This window comes from Prionailurus viverrinus, chromosome E1 (assembly GCF_022837055.1).
Source record: "Prionailurus viverrinus isolate Anna chromosome E1, UM_Priviv_1.0, whole genome shotgun sequence".
Taxonomy (NCBI): domain Eukaryota; kingdom Metazoa; phylum Chordata; class Mammalia; order Carnivora; family Felidae; genus Prionailurus; species Prionailurus viverrinus.
Window position 1 is genome coordinate 38,668,528 of NC_062574.1, and position 24,968 is coordinate 38,693,495.

General features: G+C 37.2%; 1 protein-coding gene across 1 annotated transcript in view; it reads right to left on the bottom strand.

The window, feature by feature from the left end:
• The window catches only part of SMURF2 (SMAD specific E3 ubiquitin protein ligase 2), a 120,915-nt gene that overhangs the window by 34,563 nt on the left and 61,384 nt on the right, over positions 1–24,968 (bottom strand). The window contains exons 2-6 of the mRNA XM_047833031.1: positions 24,059–24,097; positions 18,234–18,342; positions 8,983–9,116; positions 6,181–6,246; positions 1,555–1,639 (exon numbers count right to left, since the gene is read on the bottom strand). Of these exons, the coding sequence (XP_047688987.1) occupies positions 1,555–1,639; positions 6,181–6,246; positions 8,983–9,116; positions 18,234–18,342; positions 24,059–24,097 (433 nt within the window). The remainder of the gene's footprint in view (positions 1–1,554; positions 1,640–6,180; positions 6,247–8,982; positions 9,117–18,233; positions 18,343–24,058; positions 24,098–24,968) is intronic.

Consider the following 24,968-nt stretch of genomic DNA (forward strand, 5'->3'; position numbering starts at 1 on the left):
AAAGATTGGTACTTCCTCCTCAATAACTTTTTAATGCATGTAACAATAATAAAAAAAAAGGGCAAATGACCACAGAAATGTAATAATATTAATACTTCCACCAAAACCCAAGCAGAGGTTTAGAGGCCATAAAAACCAGGAAATAAAGAAATGCTAAGAGGTCTTTTCCTGTGATTACAATCAGAATACAGTACCGACTGTATTATAAAGTGTACACCAAGTTTTTAAAGGATACATCATAAAAACAAATGGGAAAAAAAGTACGATAAAGAACCAAAAGCTTAGAAAAATAAGCCTTGCATTGTTGTAATCTCTTAACACTGTTTAGTTATTTCGTCCCAAACTTGCCCTTCAAAATTACCAAAATCTACATCCCATCCACAAAAGTTAACATTTAGATCAAGGAGCTAAAGTGAGGTATAAATAGAATTAAATTATGGCAATTTTTAAGAATTTAAACAAAGTGAGCAAATACCCTGACTTGCATGTAAAATTCCATATCAAAAATAATTGAAGTCAAAACTCAACCAATTATATACTTGAAATAACTCATTGTACGTAAACTACACCTGATTCAAGTTAAATATGAAGTCAGAAAGTGTCAGCACTAGTATCAAACAGAGAAAGCAGTGATCAAAAGCATGAGATGTGGAATCAAGGCTTAATTAAATCTGTGTGCCAGTGTACCATCCACTATGTGGCCTTTAAGGCAAGTTTACTTAACTTCTCTGACCCAGTGTTTTTAATCTGTGGAATGAATGAGGGTAACAACAGTAGTGGCAGGAGTAATAACAGTAGCTGATCATTTATATATATTATCTTAATATTATATATATTTATAACATAAAATATATTACTATATATTAAGCACTTACTATATGCAAACATTGTGCTAAGTGCTTTACACGAATGATCTCATTTAATCCTCACAATTTATGGCATATACACTATTATCACCATCCTCTTCTAGAAGTAAATATAAACCAATGCTCACAGAAGTTAAATGAACTGATTAAATCCATAAAGCTTGTAAACAGAAGAGGAAGGACTGGAATCCGGATGGTCTAATTCCAGAATCACATGCATGTGAGTTAAACCATCTAATGTATGACATAAAATGCTGACAACAGTATCTGACACACACATACTCAACAAATGTTCCCATGTTTTTGTCATTTTTACTCCACAAATCTCTATTCCATCCCTCTAAATGGAGTTATGTCTCAGATTCAGCATTTATATGCCCTGTTTTGAATAATTTAATCATGCAAAAAAGTTGTTCTTTTAAATACATAGTATTTACAAGACAGAGATATCTGCAAGAAATTTGATGGTCTCCTAGTCAAAACTCTTAACAAATAAATGTAACACATTTAATTCATGGTTTATTTTATAAATTTGACTTGACAAGGTTCCTTGCTAATTTTCCAAGTACAAGGAAAATCTAGATTCTGGAACTGATCAGCAAATTTCTAAAGTATACAATAAATGTCAACTTATTTGTCATTATTTGAAGGACATTATCAACACATTTCTCTAATGATTTCAGCTTACCCATCTGGTAAATCATTATCAAATAAACGACTGCAGTCCACAACTTGTCCTCCTGTGCCTATCCGGTCTCTGGACTGAAGGCTTACTATAACACAACAAAAAAATTACTAAGAATAATTACTAGAAAGATTTTCTACAATTTAAAATATGTATCTTTAAAGACATCTGGCTTATCTTAATACTTTAGAATGGATTCTTTAGCTTCTAATAAATTCTATATTTTCTTTTTCCATGAGATATTTCCCTTTAGGAGTGATATTAGAATTTTATGATTTTCTATGCTTTATCATGTTCATGGAGGGGAGTCTAAATCCTTTCGGCCCATTGTAATGGGGCAATGCAAGCCTCCTACTATACTTAAGAGAGGCATTAAAGGTATATTCACATACAGAAGAACTGGAAAAGTTCGTATCAATTTGGGTTTAATTCTTGACCCATCTTTAAAATACTTAACAAAACACACCAGATTCTGGCAACAGGGCAACACTTAGATTCCATCAGTCAAAACCCTACATCAGTATCTAGTGTGGTGTAAAACTACCACTATAAATTTGGAAGCAAGAGACGTAAACTCTAGACCAGGCTCTAATACCTAGTTTAGCACTGTGACCTTGAACAAAACACTTAAAATCCTAAAAGTTTACATAATCCCAATCTAAATAATGAGGAAGCTAGGCTAACTGATAAGCCTGAAGTCCTTCCTTGCTGCTTTAATATTCTTTAATTCTATTTTTCGTAATTCTCCTCAAAGATAGAAAGGAACAGGCAAATTTGACTATAACCAAACTTTTTTTTTTAACGTCTATTTCTTTTGAGAGAGAGAAAAAGAAAGAGCACTCATACAAGGGGGTGGGAGGGGCAGAGAGAGAGAGAGAGAGAGAGAAAGAGGGGAGGGGGGAAGGGCGAGGAGAGGGAATCCCAAGCAGGCTCTGCACCATCAGCGCAGAGCCCAATGTGGGGCTCGAACTCATGAACTGTGAGATCATGACCTGAGCCGAAGTCAGATGCTTAACTGACTGAGCCACCCGGTACCCCAACTATAACCTAACTTCCTAAACAGTTACTACATAAAGTATGATATTTTAAGACCCTTCATTCTAGGAAGGATCTCAAAATTCTAAAATCATCCAGTTCTGTAAAACTTTTGAAAAATCAGAAAGTTCAACACATCACTCCTTTATATGAGTATCGTTTATAGGTGACAACATGGTAATACACCTCTCTTCAGTGAATATAAGCAAAATGTTATATGAAAGTTGTACTAGAAAACATTAACCAGTTTTTATACAGAAAAGCTAACTGAAATGCTTACCAATATATAATCACTGTAAAAACGATGTATTTTCTCATTAGCATTGTTTAGAATAATATTAAGGCTCAAAATTAAGGATTTCATGAGCTTCAGCTCCAGAATGCTATATTACAAGACACCTAAGCAATTTCTAGGTTTGTGTTTTTAAATGGTCTAATTCTAGCGATATAAGGAGTCATAGAAGTACTATGTTTATAAGAGCGCTGTTCATTAGCACTAAAACATCAGAAACAATCTAAATAAACAGCAATAATCGACTGGCTACATTAATTATTTGCCCACCATGGACTACTATACAACATTAAAAATGCTATAGAAATGGGGGACCTAGGTGGCTCAGTCAGTTAAGTGTCTGGCTCTTGATTTTTGCTCAGGTCATGATCTCATTGTTCATGGAATCAAGCCCCGCATCAGGCTCTAAGCTGACAGTGCAGAGCCTGCTTGGGATTCTCTCTCTTCTCTCTGCCCCCCACCCTCCAGCTTGCACTCTCTCTCAAAATAAAAAAATATATAAATTTTAAAAACATTAAAAAAAAAACACTCTTTCAAAAATGCTTTAGAAATAAATCTATGAACAACAACAGCAACAACGAAAGATGTTTAGGACAGATTAAAACAGGTTATTTAAAATTCTGCACAGTATAATCTCATTTAAAAAAAACAGAAAAGGTATATACATCAAGCTAATAACAATGATGGCATATTATGGGTGTTCCTTATCTTCTCTATTTTTATATTATAACAAAAAAAGAAAAACTTCACAAGACATGGGAAGAACGGAGTAACAGTTTTAAACGTAACAGGGAAAAGATTTATAAACTTGAATCAGTCATCTCAATTTGGTAGATTTTTTTTTAACATTTTATTTTTTGAAACACAGATAATGAACAGGAGAGGGGCAGAGAGGGAAACACAGACTCCAAAGCAGGCTCCAGGCTCTCAGCTGTCAGCACAGAGCCCGATGCGGGACCCGAACTCACTGGCTGTGAGATCATGACCTGAGCCAAAGTCAGACGCTCAACAGAGTGAGCCACCCAGGCACCTCTGGGATATCTTTTCCTAAGGTAATACTCCAAGAAAAGGATAAAGCTAAGTGTCCAAAAATGCTTACAACTTTCAATGTTATAATAGCAAAAAAATGACTTAACCGTCCAATAATCAAGTTTTGATATATTGATATAATTCACCCCTTGAACACTAATAATGGTTACAGTAAGTGAAGGAAAACAAAAATTTTACATTCACTGAACCAAAACCATAAAAAATATACACACATAAAAGTATATAAAATTACTAGAAAGGGATATATATTTTTTAAAATTAGTATTCTAGCATACTTTTCTTCATTTCTCAAAAAGTGTTATGAATATGTATAATTATTTTTTTAATGTTTATTTTGAGAGGGGGAGAGAGAGAGCATGAGCAGGGGAGGGGCTGAGAGAGAGGGAGAGAGAGAATCCCAAGCAGACTGTACTGTCAGCACAGAGCCCAACACAGGGCTTAAACTCACAAACCATGAGATCATGACCTGAGCCAAAATCAAGAGTTGGATACTTAATAGACGAGCCACCCAGGTACCCCTATAATTATTTGCAAAGGTCTAATTCAGCAAGAACTGGAACTCATTCTGTTTTTAAATGGCAGGATCATGAAGCATAATGTGAGTCCAACTCATCTCTACTATGAAAACTAAATTCATACAAAAGCTTCAAATTTAACTACACATGCACACATTTTAAAGTAAAACATTCCTTTTTTATACAGTATACTCCATAGATATATTTCTAATTGCTGACAAAGGAAAGCTGATTGTTTTTATAAATGCCAATTTACACCTAGTAAAACTATTTTGTTACTACTGGACATTAGTTGGCAAATATTATATGACATGCGAAATCAAATTAAATGTGATTGTTCTTACTTTAAAGTTTGCCAGCTATGCCAGTTATGCCAGCATTTATTTTTGAGGTTTTTTTTACTCCCTTCTCAATCTAAGAATGACAGGAATTCTCAATAAGGCTGCAGTGTAGATACTTCCCTGTGGTAACTACAACAGGGCTTTGTTAGGTCGCTACTCTGGCAATTCACTAACTATGAACCCAATTCATTTCCTGGGAAAATGAAGCCCTTCAAAAGTAACTTCAGTAACTGAAACCTCTGACAGGTTCATAATGCAATCAACTTATCCTAAATTCTGCTCTGTAGTGAAGTGGTGGGATCCCACTTGCATTTTATTGTTTTTAAGAAGCCTCAAAGGAGTCCATCTCAGTGTCCTACCACATGATGTATCTTTTTTTTTTTTTAATGTTTATTTTTGAAAGAGAAAGAACACAAGCAGGGGTGGGGGTGGGGGGGAGAGGGAGACAGAATCCTAAGCAGGCTCCAAGCTCTGAGAGCCTGAGGCAGGGCTCGAACCCAAGAGCCGTGAGATCTGACCTGAGCCAAAGTTGGGCGCTTAACTGACTGAGCTACTCAGGCACCCCTACCACACTATGTATCTTGATCAAAGCTCAATCCATCAATTCTTAGGTCTCAGAAAATTTTACCTTTAAGCCCTTCCTCTGAATCAATTCAAGACAGACCTTATGAGTAAAGTAATAGCTTCTCCCCTTTTTCAATCAGTGCTATACTATCCTTCATTTTTTTTTCCAATTAGCACATTATAAAACTGTAAAGCATTAAACAAAGTTCAATAGAATATTCTTATCAAAAACCAGTTTAAGGATTATTTTTAGAAAACTTTCAGATCACCTGTAAAAGTTTATCTTAGTGTGCTACCATATATTCGCATACTTTAAATGAATGCCTAAGGGATCAATAGTTCTTTACATTAGGAGCCTCTATTTTTTTTTATATTATTCATAGTTTGAAGGGGTTTTTTTAAATAATTTTTTATTTTATTTTTTTTTAATTTTTTTTTTTCAACGTTTATTTATTTTTGGGACAGAGAGAGACAGAGCATGAACAGGGGAGGGGCAGAGAGAGAGGGAGACACAGAATTGGAAACAGGCTCCAGGCTCTGAGCCATCAGCCCAGAGCCTGACGCGGGGCTCAAACTCATGGACCGCGAGATCGTGACCTGGCTGAAGTCGGACACTTAACCGACTGTGCCACCCAGGCGCCCCTTAAATAATTTTTTAAATTAAGGTACCCAGGAACCTGGATCCACTGTTTGAAATATTTTATGTGACTCATTTAATTTAAGCCAATACAATGAAGCTATAGTTAGTGTACTTGGATTTAAAAGATACACAGAGTTTAGGTCAGTCTGAATGATGCCAAAATTTCACACAACTTTAAATTTCCACACTTACCTACTATCTGTCCTCTAACTGTATCATTGTCATTTGGCCCAAGTTTGCATAGATCCAACCTCTGATCTATTTGAAATCAACAAAAAAAGCAATTAAAAAATAAGCTGATATCAGAGCTTCTAACATCTATAGAGTGATGGTAAATTTCCATAATCCAATGGCAACCAGGCCTATAATTTAAATAATAACATTTTAAAGATGAAACAAACATTTAAAATCTCTAACTGTATATATAATTGGTACAAATGTCTTAACAACAGTTTTGATAAGTCTGGATTTCAAAAACTCTAAGTCACTGGTGTATATACATTGCCAACATGCAATTACTTTTTCTCCAAAGATTTCAGACACTTGTCTTGAGTCTTGGCTTGTCACTTAATAGCTGTTGTCCTTAAGCAATTTATCCCTGAGTCTTGATTTTCTAACGTAGTACCTACACCTCATATTTTTGAAGGATCAAATCAGGTAATTATGTAAAACTCTTAGGTACCTGGCATATAAGTGTTCAATAAATGTGAGTTATTATCACTGTTATTTTTTATCTAACCATTTCAAATGACCTCCATACACATAAAGTAAATACTAATAAGAAGCCAAGTATAAACTGTAAGATAAGGGTTTGAGTCAGTTCTACTAACTCATTTAGGAGCAACTCATTTATTCTCTCATGCCTCATCAATAGAACAGACATAACACTGACCTGGCCAGTTACAGGAAGGAACAGTGTCACCCACAGCACGCTGCTTTTTACTTTGATTATAGCACTTAAAACTGAATTCTTTTACAGATATATATATATATATATATATATATATATATGCATGCCATCTATTCAAAGAAGTCATGAATTGATAAAAAGGAGGAGACCATACATTAGTCTCTGAATTCTCTGCTCCTAACTGGCAGAACGCTGTACAGTGTGCTCAATAAACATTTGATAAATTAAGTATTATTGCATATCAAAAAGGTCAAGGAAATAAATGCAATGAAACATCCACAGGCAGCACAAAGAAAAAATCTGTGTCCCACCAGATTTATCCAGCCAAAAAGAGAAACTTTTTCCCCTTGCAAAATAAACAGACGCTACCAAATCAACTGTACAGTAGACTTCTGCAAGGCAATTCCTCTTCTCTTGTTCAGTCCTTCCAGTGTGTCCTGCTCCCTCTGCCAGCACAGGCCAGCAGGCCTTTGCCCTGGTTTCTCAGAGGACAGGATCCATGCCCCTTTTCACCTTTACATCCACCATGGATTTGAACAGTACCTGGCACATTAAAGGTTTGATAAATGCTGGCTAAACTGAACCAAAGATAAGGTCATCCATGTGGCCTGTAAGTCTTCAGTTTGCCTGCTGGGTTGGGTAATAAAACAGTTCATTTTTATATACTAGACCTCTTCCCATCCCAGCGTCCTCTATTTCCTTTTGGGTCAGCCACCTTGTCAACTCAGAAATACAAGAAATTCTCAAGTGCCTTTAAATTCCCCTGACTCCAGAGCCAGAGCTTCTGGCACAATTTTCTTCCTTTTTCTTCTTAACAGATCAACACATATATCTGGACTGTGGCATCATACTACAGTAAAAGGGATTGTCTCTTAATGCATCTAATACTCCAAGAAAAATTTACTCTTTTTTTATTAATTTCTTTAGCTAGATTCCATGTGAATTTCTGTTTAGCAGAGGTATCTGGACTAAAATCCCATGACAATGAATGACTAGCAATATTTTTTACATTATATGAAAAAGAATTCTGTAAAAACAACAAAAAAATTTTGTCAAAAAAGTTATCTTCAGCTATGTCCCAAAAGAAAGACCTTCCAAAAAGATGTTTTGTCACCTGGTTACTGCCAATCCAATACAAAAATCATTTCTAATGTCTTAACCTTGGTCTGATCTTCTAAATGCCCAGGCTAGTGTAAAACTAAGCTATAATTAAGCAGTTAACACAGCTGTCTTACAATCAACATCTTACCTTTCTAGAACTTTTAATTTTAGTTTTATATATCATTCTTATTCACTAATAATTCTCCTTTAACTGCCACCTTAAACACTCCAGTCACCTAAATAAAACTCATTTTATCTCATTAATCCACCAAAACCAGAGAAGGGTGCTAAGAAATTTTAAAAAGGCATATACACTTTGACACCCTTCTTTTTACTCTTGGATATCAAACATTTCCTAACACTTATAAATTCACTGTACACTAAGTATCAGCTCTGATTCAGTTCAAGTCTCACTATTTTAAATGTTTCATTCTTTTTATAAAGTCCATAAAATAAATTTAAACAAGAATTTTTACCAATGTTTCAAACATACATAGGAAGTTAAATTTTTGGATCCCTGCCCACCCCCTGCAAAAACAAACATACACATACATATATTTTTTTTGAGGGGGGACACAAGTGAGCAAGGGACAGAGAGAGAGAATCTCACAAGGGGCAGAGAGAGGGAGGGAGGGAGAGAGGGAGAGAGACAGAGGTGGGGCTCACCGAAAGCAGGGCTCATGTTTTTTTACCTGAAGCAGGGCTCGTGCTCACACCAAGTGGGGTTCAAGCTACCTGATATGGAAATTGAACTCACGAACAATGAGATCATGACCTGAGCCATGTAAGTGTCCTATATTTTAAAAAAAAATTTTTTTTAATGTTTATTTATTTTTGAGTGAGACAGAGCACGAGCAGGGGAGGGGCAGAGAGAGAGGGAGACACAGAATCTGAAGCAGGCTCCAGGCTCTGAGCTGTCAGCACAGAGCCTAACGTGTGTGCCCTATATTTTTATATTTTAAAAAACACTCGTATCTACTCACAACCAGTGTCTTTGAGGCGGTTGATGGCATTGGAAAGAAGTCGAACACAACCAAGAAATCCAGCACCTTGTTTTTTATGGATCTTCTTGTGATTCCATACACTGATCGTAACTGAATCAGACTTTCCAATATACCTAAAAAACAACATAACTGAATGAGTAACTTGGCAACTACAAGTAGTGAATGTAAAATTTTTTCTTTTGCTTTTGTAGTCTAAAGTCACAAATGTTTCAGAGTATGGTTAGATAATGCAAAATATGTTTTGAGTTCAATCAATCCCACAAGATTGACTTTAAATTTTTTTTAAATCTTGTAAGTAAAAATCTATAAAGAATTTTTAATATATCCTTCATCACATCTGCCACTCTCAGACTGGCTAACAATGTGGTAGTAAAAAAACTATTTTAGTAGTTAGTGTCAAATAACACTACAGGTTTCTGATATTTCTTTCCAAGAACAAAAATCTTACAAGAGCTTTTATCACAGCCACATTTAAAAAACATTTCAATGACATGGCCTATCATTTCGAAGAGTACTCAGTTTTCAAGGGGCATTGTCAAGGCTGACAGACCAAAAATCTGACATACCTGGTGGGTTTTAAAATGCTGTAGAACAAAAGCTGATTGTAACGCTTTTCCCCTGCTTCTTTCCTGTATGCAGGCCTTGAGCGAGCAGGACTCTTGCAGATTTCACTTCACTGCCTGCAGACAAGCAGAGCAGGGGAAAGCGTTACTACACTTGTCTGTGCGTATACCTGCACGTACGTTAAGAGCTCTACCACAGCCAATTGTTCACATGGTGCCATCCCATGCAAAAATATAATAAAATAACATAATTATATCAGTAGAATCCTAACTATATTTCATTGCCTCTAAGTGGTCAAATTTTTGGTCCAGCAACCTTGATCTTCAAGTGTCATTCAGTAAAGCAGTAATATCAGAAAAATTCACCTAGTACGTAAAAAAGCCAAAACCACTGAAGTGAGAACTAAAACTTTTCAATGAGAAACAGGGAAACCACACTTAGATCCAGCTGTGCATAAAGCATGCCTATCCCTACTGGACTTTTAATTATGCAAGCTAATCCATTCCCTTTTTAAAAATTAAGCCAGTTTGAATTTCATTTCTGTTGCTTACAAATGGGAAAACTCTGGTTGAAAACATCCAACATGCATGCACCAATTTTCAAAGAGACCTAACAGGCCTAACCTGGCAAGTATCTACTGCATGGTATGTCAAAATTCTACAACCAGAATCAATTATTAAACAGCTACAGCACCCCAGATCAAGCATTAAAACAAAATCACATTAAATCGGTTCCCCAAGCCTGATTCCCCAGCATGATAAAGTATTGATCCCCATGCCTTAGAATAGCCCACCACTGGCATAAGCACCCTTATGCTGTCAAGGCCCAGAGAGACCCTGAGAACGTACACTGAAAACAGAGGAACGTCTGTCAATTGTGTCCTGGAATGACTGTGAGACAGTGAAATCACCTCCCTGCCAAATGAACTTTTATACAAAATACATTGCTCTTGTATGAAGCCACTGACAATTTGGGTTTGCCTATTCCATCAGTTAGCCTGCTCTAACCAATCAGGCACAAATCATAAAGGGCCTTGTCAGCCATGGTGTGAACTCTGGCCTTCTCTCCAAGTAAGGCAGGAAGCCAATGGGAGACGTGCAGCAAAGGAGTAACAAGATTTGAAATATGTTTTAACAACATCACTCTAGCTGCTGTGTTGAGGACTGTAGAAGCAAGGCGTGTAAGGCAGGGGTCATCAAACACAGCCTGTGACCCAAACCCAGCAGAGCACAAAATATAGTGATTTCAGTGTATATAGTGTGACATAATTTTTTTTTTTTAGTTTTAAGGCCATAATCAAATATTTAGAATGTCTACATTCACATTACCACTTTTCTAACATGAGGTCATCATTTCTATTTGCTGGACCCAACAATTCCACATACTAATGATGGTCCAACAAGAATTCCAGCCCATACCATCAGAGAGTCCCCTCCCCCTAAATCCCATGGACCTGGCCACCAGGGAATCTCGCTGATCAGCACGTTAATATAATACCATGCTCTGGTCTATAACTGCACAGAACCCCTGACGGACTGACAGGTTTAGGTAGGGACACCCCTCCCCTAGGTCTAGCATGAAGCAGATACTGAAGATGAGCCCTCCGCCCAAATGCCAAAGATTTGTGATTGTCGACCTGTCAGGGGGGAAAACAGGGGCCCCTTTTAGGCAACAAGCTTGAGCAATGGAAACCTGAGTAAGGTAAGAGGGGCCGGCCACAGTGACCACCCAGCTGCATGCAAAGGCTCCTGAAGAGACCCACCTCAAAATATCCACAGACCCCAGCCGACCAATGGGCTAGGGTCAGGCACAGGTACCAAAAAAGGAAAACTCCGTATGTTCCTATACTCCCACACTCCCTCCCCCTAATTAGAGCCCCCCACCGCTGCCTCCTGGCAGACAGTCTTTCCTTTGCTATCCTGCCCCCTGCTCCCCTGCAGCGTATCCAGTGGATTCACTACCTCCTTTGTTCTGCCTATATCCATGCTTTCCCCACCCGATCAGGTCGCCCCACACTCCACAGTGTAGGAACTAGTCTCCTTGCCATCTTTGTCTCCCTCAAAGCCCTTCTCCACGGTTACCGCCTAAGTGTCTGCTCTTGGATATAAACCTGATGATAGCATTTCCCCACTTAAAACCTTTTTTCATTGCTCTCCGCTGCTTTAAGGAGAGCATTCAAACTTATTAGTAGGCTTTCAAGGACCTTCATGAGCTGGTTCCTACTTGCCTCTCTTTGCTTGTCCTATGCCGAACTCCCCTTACCTGACGTGAACTCCCCAATGCTGCCCCTCCAACTGTTTTCAGAGTCATGTTCTCTTTCACCTCTGGGTCTTCACACAGACTACTTTTGCTTAGAGCCATCCCCCGTTTCCTTTTTCAAATTAACTCCCACATAAGGTCTAAGCCTAAATGCCACTTTTCTAGGAAGCTGTCCTTAACTCCTAAATTCATATAAAAAAGTTCTGTATATTTCCAGGGCACCTATACTTCCCCATATTCTTATCATACTATTTATAATTTCCTATTCACTTGTGTCTATACACCACTTAGCTCAAAGCTTGTGAGACTACGTTTTATGCACTGTTATACCTGGGTCTCTGGCTGAATTTAAATGTGACTGAAGCTTAAAGAGACGGCTTAAAACAATCTGATTAAGAACTCAAAAGCTGAGTCAGTTACACAGACAGTAGCTTATTACAGCTGGGACTTCAAAATCACCACAGGTCAAATCAAATAAAGGCGCGACCTAACATATTTACTAAAAGCGTCTGACATTTGAGGATTACCTGTGAGGTACTAGTCTAAGCACTTTGCAGGGGTTATCTCACTGCATCTTCCTATCAGTCGTCTGAAGTAGGCATTATTGTTGCTGTCACCAATGGAAACTGACACACGAGGGGTTAAACACTGAGCTAATGATCACACAAATAAGTGGGGGGCTGGGGGGTGGGAAGCCAGGTAGTCTCACTTCTCTCTATTGCCTACTTTTTTAGTTCCTATTTATTTGCCTACTAACTTGGAGTCACTGAGCCATAGCACTAAGGGGCACACAAAAAAGCCTTATTCTGAACTGCCTCTCAGTATCTCAATGTTTTAGGAGAAACATGTTTGTTCACATGTGGTTTAGAAGGTCAAATTTAAATAACTGTCCAGAGTCTAGGCTGAGCTGGGTACTCTGCTAGGGGGGTGGGTTAGAACTAATTGTCTAGAAGTAAATAAGTGAGGTGTCAGGCATAAACGTTTGATGGGAGATGTAAAATTCATTTTTGTAGGTAAGGCAAGTGGGACATTTTGAAGAAAAACTGAAATTGATGAAGAGTGAAGTAGAAAGCTCAAAAAGCTTAAAAGACCAAAGACTTAAAGGTCAGGTTATCAGGGCAGTTAACATGTTTATAACATGAGATATGCTGACAAAATGGTAGAGGTATAGAAAACATATAGTAACAGAATTAGCAACCTGGAGAAAACTGACACCTACACCTGCAGGGAGCAACAGATAAGAAACAAGACTATTACTGCCACCCCATCCCTGAAATATTTCCGACTTATTAGCCCAAGATACTCTAACAGCGACAGTGGGGCTAAAACAGAAGGACTGGTGAAATTACTGAAAAGGAATGGAAAGCCCTCCTGAATCCCCTCCTTGACCCAGGTCATCCTCAACCCCAGCAGGAGATGTACGCTTTACTCTCTGAAAAGTTCTCTCTCAGGGACACCAGGCACAGCTGAGGGAGAAGGTAAAAGTCCATTATAAAAGCATGGATACTAAGAAGAGGTTAGTACAGTCAATAGAGGGACCTCCTAGCATTCTTACACTCTTCAGCTCCAAGAACACTAGCATCCAAGAATATATAGCCCCAGGCAGGAAACAGCAGAATTCTGTGCAATGAATATGTCACAGCCACACCTGATTACCCTAGCAAGCGGACTACCTCTATCCATGGGCACAGAATTTCCAATCAACATGGAAGTGCCTCCCCTTAAATATAAAAAAACAGAAACCCAAATCAAACTAACAGGAAAAAAAAAAAAAAAAGGAACCTTGACAAAAGAGAGGCAATACAAGCAACAAAACTCACTTCTCTTGCATCCAAGAAATAAGACGAAATTACGAAAAACGGATAGTCAGTAAGCAAAGTGATCTTGCAAGCTAAAAATATGAGAGCAGAAATCACAATAAAAGGAATGTTGGAAAACTAAGTAGGGGAAACAGCCCAGATAGTTCATCATAGTTTTTAATTTTTTACTGAAACAAAAATATTTTCTTCCACTGGAGATACAATATGAGAGAAAAGAGATAGGACAACTAAATGATAATCAATTCAGAAGGGGTAACATCCAAGTAACAGGAGTTCCAGGAAAGGAAATAGAAAATGGAGAAGAAATCACCTATAATAAATAAAGACAGGGGCACCTGGCTAGCTCAGTCAGTGCAGCACGTGACTCTTGATCTTGGGGTTGTGAATTTGAGCCCCACGATGGGTGCAGAGATTAAAAATAAAATCTTTAAAAAAACAAATAAAAAAGGCCAAATTTCCTCATAACTAAAGAGTTTCAGCATCCAGAAGAGGCACAGGCAGTTATTTCTCTGACATCAGCCATAACAACATCTTTCTAGACATGTCTCCTGTGACAAGGGAAACAAAAGAAAAATAAACTACTGGGACTACATCAAAATAAAAAGCTTCTGCATAGAAAAGGAAACAACAGACAAAAATAAAAGACAACCTACTGAATGGGAGAAGATACTTGCACATGACATACCCAGTAAAGGGTTAGTATCTAAAATATAAAGAACTTACACAACTCAACATCAAAAAAACCACAAACAATCCAATTTAAAAATGCACAAAAGAGGTATGCCTGGGTGGCTCAGTCGGTTAAGCGTTCGACTTCAGCTCAGGTTATGATCTCATGGTTTCTGAGTTCTGCTGTCAGCACGAAGCCCACTTTGGATCCTCTGTCCCCCTCTATTTCTGCCCTTCCCTCACTCGCAAATGCTTGCTCTCTCTCACTCTCTCAAAAATAAATAAATATTTTTTAAAAATAATTAAAAAATAAAAATGCGCAGAAGATATGAACAGACATTTCTCCAAAGATATATAAATGGCTAAGAGACACATGAAAACTCACTCATCGTCAAGTAAATGTGTATCAAAACCACAATGAGATATTACCTAACACCTATCAGAATGTCTAAAATCAAAAATTCAAGAAATAGTAAGTGTTGGCGAGGATATGGAGAAAAAAGAACCCTCATGCACTGTTGGTGGGAGTGCAAAGTGGTGCAGCCACTGTGGAAGACAATATGAAGGTTCTTACAAATAGAACTACCCTACAATCCAGTAATCACATTACTGGGTATTTACCCAAAGAATATGAAAACATCCAAGGGATGTATGCACCCCCATGTCTATTGCAGCAGTATTTGCAAAAGCCAAATTATGGAAACAGCCCGTGTCCATAAAGATATGAATGGATAAAGAATGGAATATTATTCAGCCATAAGAAAGAATGAAATCTTGCCATTTGCAACAACATGGATGGCTCTAGAGAGTATAATGTTACAAAATAAGACAGAGAAAGACAAATACCAAATGATTTTACTCATATGTGGAATTTAAGAAATAAAACAAATGAACAAAGGGAAAAAAAGAAGAGAGAGAGAGAGAGAGAGAGAGAGAGAGAGAGAGAGAGAGACAAACCAAAAAACAAACTCTTAACTATAGAGAACACACAAATGATTACCAGAGGGGAAGTGGATGGGGGGACAGGTGAAAAAAGTGAAGGGGATTAAAAGTACATTTATTTTTTATTTATTATTATTTTTTTAGAGAGAGCATGAGCAGGAAGAGGGGCACAGGGGAGACAGCAAGGGAGAATCCCAAGCAGGCTCCACGCTCAGTGTGGAGCCCAACGCAGGGCTCAATTCCATGACCCTGGGGATCATTACCCAAGCTGAAATCAAGTCAGTTGCTCAACCAACTTAGCCACCAAGGAGCCCCAAGAGTACATTTATCTTGATGAACACTGAGTAATAAATGGAAGCTGAATCACTGTACTGTATACCTGAAACTAATAGAACACTGTATGTTAACTATACTGGAATTAGGGGCGCCTGGGTAGCTCAGTTCGTTAAGCATCCAACTTCAGCCCAGGTCATGATCTCACGGTTTGTGGGTTCGAGCCCCGCATAGGGCCCTGTGCTGACAGCTCAGATCCTGAAGGCTGCTTCAGATTCTGTGTCTCCCTCTCTCTCTGCCCCTCCCCCACTTGTTCTCTCTCTTAAAAATAAATAAACATTAAAAATATTTTTTTTAATTTAAAAATAAAAAAACTATACTGGAATTAAAAACTTTTTAATTTTTTTAAAAAGAGTTTATCCAGATTAAAAGGTCCCAATAAGTACCAAGCACTATGTAACATATACACCAAGTCCATCATCAAAAAATTTATTATGTGGCATAAAGAGAATACCCTGAAATCTTCCAGTGGAAAACAATAATCAAGAAAGACCAAAATCAGGATGCCATTAATGATACTCTGAAACTGCACTATTCAAAAGGGCAGTCACCAGTCACATGGAGCTGTTGAGTACTTAAGGCTAGTCCAAATTGAGGCACTCTGTAAGTGCAAACAAACCCCTAAGATCTCAGACTTAGCTGAGAAATGTTTATTTTTTTAACCTATGCATTTATTTATAAGAAAAAAAGACCATAATTATTTTATCTTGATTACATGTGGAAATGAGAATATTTCAGATATACTAAATTAAGTATGTTTATTAGGCTTAATCTTTTTTATTAACTTTTATTTATTTTGAGAGAGAGAGAGACAGAGACAGTGGGGGAGGGGCAGAGAGAGGGGGAGAGAGAGAGAATCCCAAGCAGGCTCCACACTGTCAGCACAAAGCCTACTGTGGGGCTCGAACTCGTGAACTGTGAGATCATGACCTGAGCCAAAATCAAGAGTTGAACACAACCAACTGGGCCACCCAGGTGTCCCTATTAACTTTTTTAAATGTGGCTATTACAAAATTTGAAATTACAGACAAGCTTCCATTTGTGGCTCACATTATATTTCTGTTCAAGTGCTGGTCTAGACCTAGACAACAATGGAGCATATATTCACAATTTGGAGAGAAATGCGTGTCTTACATAGAAGGTTATAATCAAACTATCCATTGAGAAAGACAAAGTACATTTTCAGACAAGATCTCAAAGAAATTTTCCCTATCTTTGTACTCTTTCTCAAGATGACCATGAAAGACAGACTTCATCGAAACAGGGAATAACAAAAAATGGGAAATCACTGAACCCAGAAAAGACAAAGGAAATTCCCAACATAATGATAAAGGAGGTTCCTGGACAGTTGTGCAGCAGGTCCTAGACCAGCTTAGACCACCAGACCAGCGTGGAGGAAGAGGCTAAAGGCTTCAGGAGGGAGATCTCCAACAAGGAAACAAAGCCAATAGAATAGCTCATGTGGTTGAATATATGCAGAAATGTCCAGTCCTGTAGGAGAGTCTAGGAATTAATTAATGAGACAGATAGAAAACTAAACAAATGGCAAAATAAGATAGTTAATTCCAGAAAAACAAAATTTATCAAGAGAGGAAATGTAATCACTGCACACCATGCGACTCAGTTATGAATAGTTACATGATCATAATGTAAATACAGAACAATGATTTAACCAAAAAGGTTCAAATGGAGGGCTCGGAGAAAGGAAGGGCCACGTGGGTGCTGTAGGAACAGGGATGAGAGAGATCAGTTGTAAAAGCTAAATCTTCTTCTATGGTAAGAAATGTAAAAATAACACCTAAAAATATGCATACACTAAATCTCTGCATCTCCCCCACCCCTCCACCCCATATACAGACAGATGTATAAAGTAAGCATGAGATCTAGAAAGAGAAGAAAATACCAGACTAAACAATCAAAGTAACTCTAGTTACCTTGAGAATGGGAATCAGGAATAAGGATGGGGCGGCAAACTGCAGTTTCCCATTACAAGCCTTACAACATTGGGGCACCCCAGTGGCTTAGTCGGTTAAGCGTCTGACTTGCGCTCACCTCATGATCCCACTGTTTGTGGGTTCGAGCCCCACGTTGTACTGTGCACTGACAGCTCAGAGCCTGGAGCCTGCTTCGGATTCTGGGTCTCCCTCTCTCTCTACCCCTCCCCTGTTTTTACCCTCTCTCTGTCTCTCTCAAAAATAAAAATAAATATTTTTTTTAAAAAAGCCTTACAGTATTATGCACTTTTTAGAATGGTGCATATAGCACTGTGATTAAAATTTGAAAAAAAGAAACCATCCCTATAAAAGCACAAAGAATGGCTATGAGTGCACTCCAATTACAATTTCTGGTTTTATACTCATAACTGACCTAAAGTAAATTAATACCTTTATTTAACCGAAAGAAGATGGGACAGGGTTGCTCTATACTGCATACACGTTTTATTCTCCATAGGCTTACTAAGAGCATTTCATCTTCCAAAACCAGCTATAAGTCACAGTACCTTCCCACTAGGTTTTGTGCCCCTCTGGGAAGACCAAATTATACCACAGATCAAACTCTGATCATTTTCAGTGATTCTTTTCAAATACTATATCAAATAATATTGATTCTATGTTTCATTTCAAATGAATCATTTAAACCTACAGGTCATAATGCTGATTCCACTTTGGATCAAGTGTATTCTTCACAGTATCTGTAGAATGGCATTGCCCAGATCCATCAACCACCACCTTAGCAAATGGATCAGGAAGTCCTGTGGAAAAAGGGGAAGAATTTTTTTTTTAATTAAAGAATAATGTGACATGGAAAATAGAAGATTAATTATATAAAACTTACTATTTGCTACCAAAGATTATCCCATTCTTTATAAAAAGTGTAACATTTAGCTATAAATGAAAAGTGGTCCATTTTGAACGAAGATTAAAGTTAATTCTACATTAAATACCAAAAGTTACGTTTTTCTTGTTGCTATCTCAAAACATTCTCAGCTTAAACTACCAAAGCCTAGAGGTTACCTCATAATAGGGAAGTGTTTATACATCTTTACCAGCCCTTTGACCCCAGGAAGCTTAAAACAGTTCTGGTTCTCTTAGGGCCTTCCCAAGGTCCTCCTTAGTAGCATTTTTAAAGAAAGAGCTTCTTACAGGTTTTCACACAAGAATATGGGCTACAGAGAAATCAAATTAGCCAAAAAGTTTTCCTGAATAACTACCATGAGTGATGAAAAACTGAATCAAAAAATTAAATACCCTGCCTTAAAACGTTAAGAATGCCTTGGGGGAGAGGGAAACCAGAGAATAAACAAATGTTTGTATAGATTCTAAAGAAAATACTTTTAACACTATGTCAGGCACTATTCTAAATGCTTTACATATATTAAATCTCTTATTCCTCACAATAATCCAATGGGGTAAATGCTACTATAGTCTCTACCCTACTGATGAGGAAACTGAGGCACAAAGGGGTTAATTAATCCAAGGACAAACAATAGTACGTGAGAGAGCCAGGGTCTAAAGTTTAGATTTTAAACCCATGCACATAAAATCTGGTTCTCAATTTTATGCTCTCAACTACTATACTATAGTATACCTCTCACGTACCATGCAGCTCAACAGTGAGTACAAGTAAGAGTTCAGAAAAACAGAACTGTTGGGGAGTTTGAACAGTAAATCAAGCGCTTTTTTTTTTTTTTTTTTTTTTTGAGGGGATGGGACTCACTGGGCTTTAAAGGACAAACAGGGAGATCACCAAGAAAGGTACGACCGCATCTGAAGGGCTGTGAGGAATCTAACCAAATCATTTGTGCTACGATGTTAAAAGTAAATGCTGTGGGTAAGAGAGGCTTAGAAATCAGAAAGTGACTGAGGTAGATAATAGGGTGTCATATTTTTCTATTAGCAGTATTCAGGGTGGACTGGGAGAAGGGGAGACTGGTACAGAGACTGTCTAGGAAGCGGTCATAAGTTTCACACAGTAGGATAAATGAACAGTAAGATGAGCAGACTCTGAACTAGGAAAAGGGAAAGGACAGTGAAGTAATAAACTACTCTGAAAGATCTAATACAAGTTTATAAGAAACTAGGGTCAAAGATGACACTATAGTTTTCAGGCCTAAGTAACAATGAAAACAGTGGTTCTTTTGGAGAAAAAAAAAGTTAGAAGGTAGAACTAAATAAAGTTTTAACGAGACAAAAATGACATTTTGGGATAGCACAGATCTCCTATGGACAGTTGAAAATACTAGAACGGGGCGCCTGGGTGGCTTAATCGGTTAAGCGCCCAACTTCAGTTCAGGTCACGATCTCACGGTTTGTGAGTTCGAGCCCCGTGTCGGACTCTGCTGACAGCTCAGAGCCTGGAGCCTGCTTAAGATTCTGTGTCTCTCCCTCTCTCCGCCCCTCCCATGCTCATGCTCTGTTTCTCTGTCTCTCAATAATAAATAAACATTAGAAAAAAAAATTTTTTTAAACAAAGAAAATACTAGAACAAAATGTTGGTATGGGTTGATAATTGGAGAAATTCTGCACCTTGATATCTATGCTAATTTTTTTTTTTTTTTTAAAGTCAGGATACCAATGTGCCAAGATTCGAGGTCAGGCATAAATCACGTCGTCAGTTCCCCAATCCTGTGATTCTGTGATCTGTCAACTTCAAATAAGAGAGGACCAAATTTTAAGAGTGTTAAGTATTTAAGAAGATACTTGGAAGTTAGGGTATTGATGTATTTAACTATATTCTTGAAGTTTACTGCTATTCATATTATTTCAGTAATACCTACCATTTTTAAATGTGTTTAATGGAAGAATATTTTTCCCACTACCTTCAATAACATTAAGTATTTTCAAGAATCTATTCTTTTTCTTTTGATTCTACTATCTCAGCAAAGATACAAATGTATGTTTGTAAGCAAAAACAAAAATCACATTTCAAGCTTTCCTTTTAGATGTTGTTTAAAGAATTAAGGACTAAGGGGAACAACTTTTCCACATAAACACACTAGGCATGGTTTCCAAGTCCTTAGTTAACTATGAAATTCTGAGTCCCAACCTCCTATGTTTCTTTTCTGTTAAATAATACAAAACACAAGCTCTATGCCCTAACAAAAAAAAGTACCTATATTTCAACTTACCTGTTTCTATTAGTCCACAAAAATTTACCTTGAGAGCCAAGTTACTGTGATGTGATCAAAAGCTATCAAGTTTTCTGAAGTTAGTGAGGCTTCTAGTGGTAAATATCAAGTGGCTAAGGTATTTTCTGTATTTTTAAAAATTTCTCAATCATCCCTATCATTTCTGAGTCATACAAAAATAGCTAAATCTGAAGATTTCCTCGCTATACAAATGCACTTGAGCTGCAAATAACAATGAAACAAAAATTTCAACTTAAAAGTGTGTTACTTTCTGGAGAAAATAAAGCTTTATTTTTGATTGGGGGAAGAAAAAGAACATTCACCAATCACCGTGGTTCTGAGTGACTTCAATTTTGGCCCCTAAATATAGTGACTCAACACAGTATCTTACACATAAATCTTTTATTTAAATGTTACATAAAAGAGGGGCACCTGGGCGGGCTCAGTCAGTTAAGCATCTGACTTCGGCTCAGGTCATGATTGCACAGTTCGTGAGTCTGAGCCCCACCTCAGACTCTGTGCCACCTGCTTCGGATCCTCTGTCCCCCACCCCTTCTTTGCCCTTCCCAACTTGTTCTCTTTCTCACTCTTTTTCAAAATAAATAAACTTAAATAAACAAACAAATGTTGCATAAAAGAGAAAAAAATTATACTAATGAAAACATTCTTTTAAGAAACAGATAATGGATAAAGACAGATACAGGATCATGTTAATGGTAGAATCTAGATGGTGGATATTCACTATAAAACTTTTCCATGTTCTTATACGTTTAGAAAGTTTTCCTTCTAAAATTTTGGGGAGAGGGGGAAATAATTTATTTTTTAAAGCCAATAAAGCTTGAAAACAATTCCAAAAAGTGAGTTAGCAAATTTTTTCTCAGCAAGGGTAGATACCCAGAATAAACAGTATTATCTCTAATACACAAATTACAAGACAGCACTTGGCAGTGTATTTTTTCCTATAATTAAATATACACACACACATATGTTTCATCAGCCTATAGTCATGCTTGATATTAAAGTTTACTTTTCTCATTCAACATGATTTAAACTGCATTACAAGCAAACACTACATTTTGATATCAATGATAACTGCATTCTGACAATAAACACACTCTCACTCAAATTTCATGAAGAGATTTAGGAAGTACTACAATTTTTTCTCTGGAATTAATGTGGGCAACCTTCAACTTATAAACAGATCAATGACAAACTTAAGTTTGTCAGCAGAGGCCATTCCCACTGTGAACCCAGGTGACAGCCCATCCCTGGCTGAGTGCCTTCTGAAGGCCTCAAGATTGGCTTTCCAATTTCCCTTTCCAGAGCCATCAAATGTTTCTTCCATTCTAGGTTTTCAAGATAATCATATAGTTTCCCCTAATTTCCTTATCCCTAGGAGCAAACTCACAACTCTTAAGAAAACTTTTATCAATTTTTACTGCCTACGCTAACGAAAGAGAGAAACAGTCCTTTCTTTTTTTCCCACCTACAACTTAAGGGCAGATAAAGATCGTATAACTGATATTAACTGGCTCTCCAAGGTTTACCAAAAATCAAAGATTCTTCTAGATTTCCTAGGAAAACTCAGACAAGTAGATCTGGATATTATACTGGAGAAACTGTGTCTTAGGACTCTGGAGGAAAGAAAAGACCTTGGGAAGGAAGGCTGGGAGACAAATGTTAGATTTTATCTGTAAAACCAAAGCAGACATCTTGGAGGATGCAGAAGGAGCTATAAAAGAGTGCATGCTCACTTGTCTCCCTTTTCTCCTTGTCACCTACCTATCCAATCCTATTTGCCACTTCACAGTCCTACTAATCCTACCTCAAATCAACCTTAAGAATGGTAAAAAAAAAAAAAAAAAAAAAAAAAGAGTATACACTGGTTATTAGTGACAGGGATGAAGTAGGTAGTTCAGAAAAAGCCTGTGAAGACAGAATTTGGTGACAGCATGGAGAGAGGCCACTGGCCTCTCCTGCTGTGATACGCAGTACGGTAGACAGCACCTGGTACATATATTGGAGACTGCTTAAAACTTTCTTAACTATGTCCCACAGCATCCTATTTAACTGCTTTCCCATATAAGCACAGAAACCAGAAAAATTTCTAATTATACAGTTTTATGTTATTTTATAAGCTTTAATTCTGGTTCTACTCTAGATATCTTCGAAGAAAATTTCAAGTGAGATGAATGAAGTATGATTTTAAAATGCATCAAGAGCTTACTATTTCTTTTAATGAACCCCCTGAAAATTAAGTAATATCATATTAAATTAGCACTCATACCTAGTTTCTGGGGGCTGGTAGAACTTGAATTTTAAAATCTAATGAATCTTCTTGGGGCACCTGGGTGGCTCATTCGGTTAAGTGTCCGACACTTGATTTTGGCTCAGGTCATGATCTCAGGGTCATGGGATCACTCCACACTGAGTGTGGAGCCTGCTTAAGATTCTCTCTCTCTCTCTTTCTGCCCTTCTCTCCTGCTTGTGAGTGTGCACATGCTCTCTCTAAAATAAAAATTTTAAATAAAATAAAAAATGAAAATCTAATGAATCTTCTCAATTTATAACTTCAAATATATTATATATAAAACTTTGTTGGCTTCGAGTTCTTTACTAAAAATTATATCATTTTGACTCAATTACTTATTTATATATATTTATTTTATTTTTTTTTACTCAATACCTTAAAGCTATTGTGAAGTATGATATTACAGGGTAAAGATTTTAAACACACGTGAGGGGTTCTTCCCAATCCTCCTTCACAAAACTTAATCCTAAATAAAGCCACAAAAAAAATTTGACAACTTATTGGCAAAGAGACTGAAAATAGGGGAACCAAATGTCTGCTTTAGAGGCCGAGACATAAGAGCATCTATGATTGAATGAGGCAGAGATTTCTTTCCTACACTCTGGAAATTCTAAGCAGGCTGAATAACTTCTCTACTTTCCAAGGTATGGTGAATGCCTGAATAAAATTTCCTATAAAATGTTAGAAAAGAAAAAGTGTTTACAAAATAATCTCCACCCTTTCTAGAAACCTAGTAGCATGCACACCCTCGATATTCTTTACACGTCTCATATACACACCTATACACATATACATTTCACACAAATACGTGAGAGGGGTGGATAAAAGGAAAGGAACAAAGGCTAAAAAGGCACAAAGTCCTCTTAAAAAAAAAAAAAAAAGTATTGCCAAAAGGGTCCAAACCAAAGCATTCATAAAATAGTATGAAGTATATTTCTGAATAGAGAAATCACTAAAGCCAGACAATTCTGAAAAAGTTATCCAAAAAGTCTACACACAACATACAAGATTTAAAGTTAATTTACTTACGGAAAAAATCCTTTTTCACCAAGTTTTTTGCACAGAGTACTGTAAAGGAAACAAAAAATACATGGAAAGAATTAAAATGGTAAGACTGCACTGTCAAAACGTTCATTTTAAAACACTGAAAGTACCAGTGAATGATAAACATTATAGCAAGGTTTGAAATATGATCACAAGCTTTTATTAAAGACTAGCAAAAGACAGCTGAACCAGTGGTTCCAACTTTAGCAATGATCACACATAACAGCTGACAGCCAGAAAATTTATAAATCTGGTATTCTAATAAGGACCAACTTCCAATCAATCTTCCATCAAGATTTATCTCAGAGCAGCTCGGTGAAAAGGGGAAAATAGTTCCAAGAAAAAAATAAGCAAACTCAGGTTGACATATACATTTTTTAATGAAATAATTTTATACTGAAGATCATAAATAAAATAAAGCTTTCTTGATATAGATGAGATTTTTTTAAAAATAACATTGTTACTTAGTCTCCACCTAACTCCACAGAAATTTTATAGGAGAGATAAATTACCTTCTTCTAAACTCAATGACAAGACAGATTACTGTATCTACCAAAAATTAAAAGTTAATACACTGAGTAGATATCCCAAAGCCACATTCTCTGGATTACCCTGCATGAAATTATTACTCGTAAGGTGATGGATGCACAACGTTACGAATATATTAAAACCACTGAATTGGAGGTGCCTGGGTGGCTCCGGTACAGGTGATCTCGTGGTCCATGGGTTCGAGCCCTGTGTCTGGCCCTGTGCTGACAGCTCAGAGCCTGGAGCCTGCTTCGGATTCTCTGTCTCTCTCTCTCTCTGCCCCTCCCCTGCTCGCACTCTGTGTTTCTCTGTCTCTCTCAAGATAATAAATAAACATTAAAAAAAATTTTAAAAACCACTGAACTGC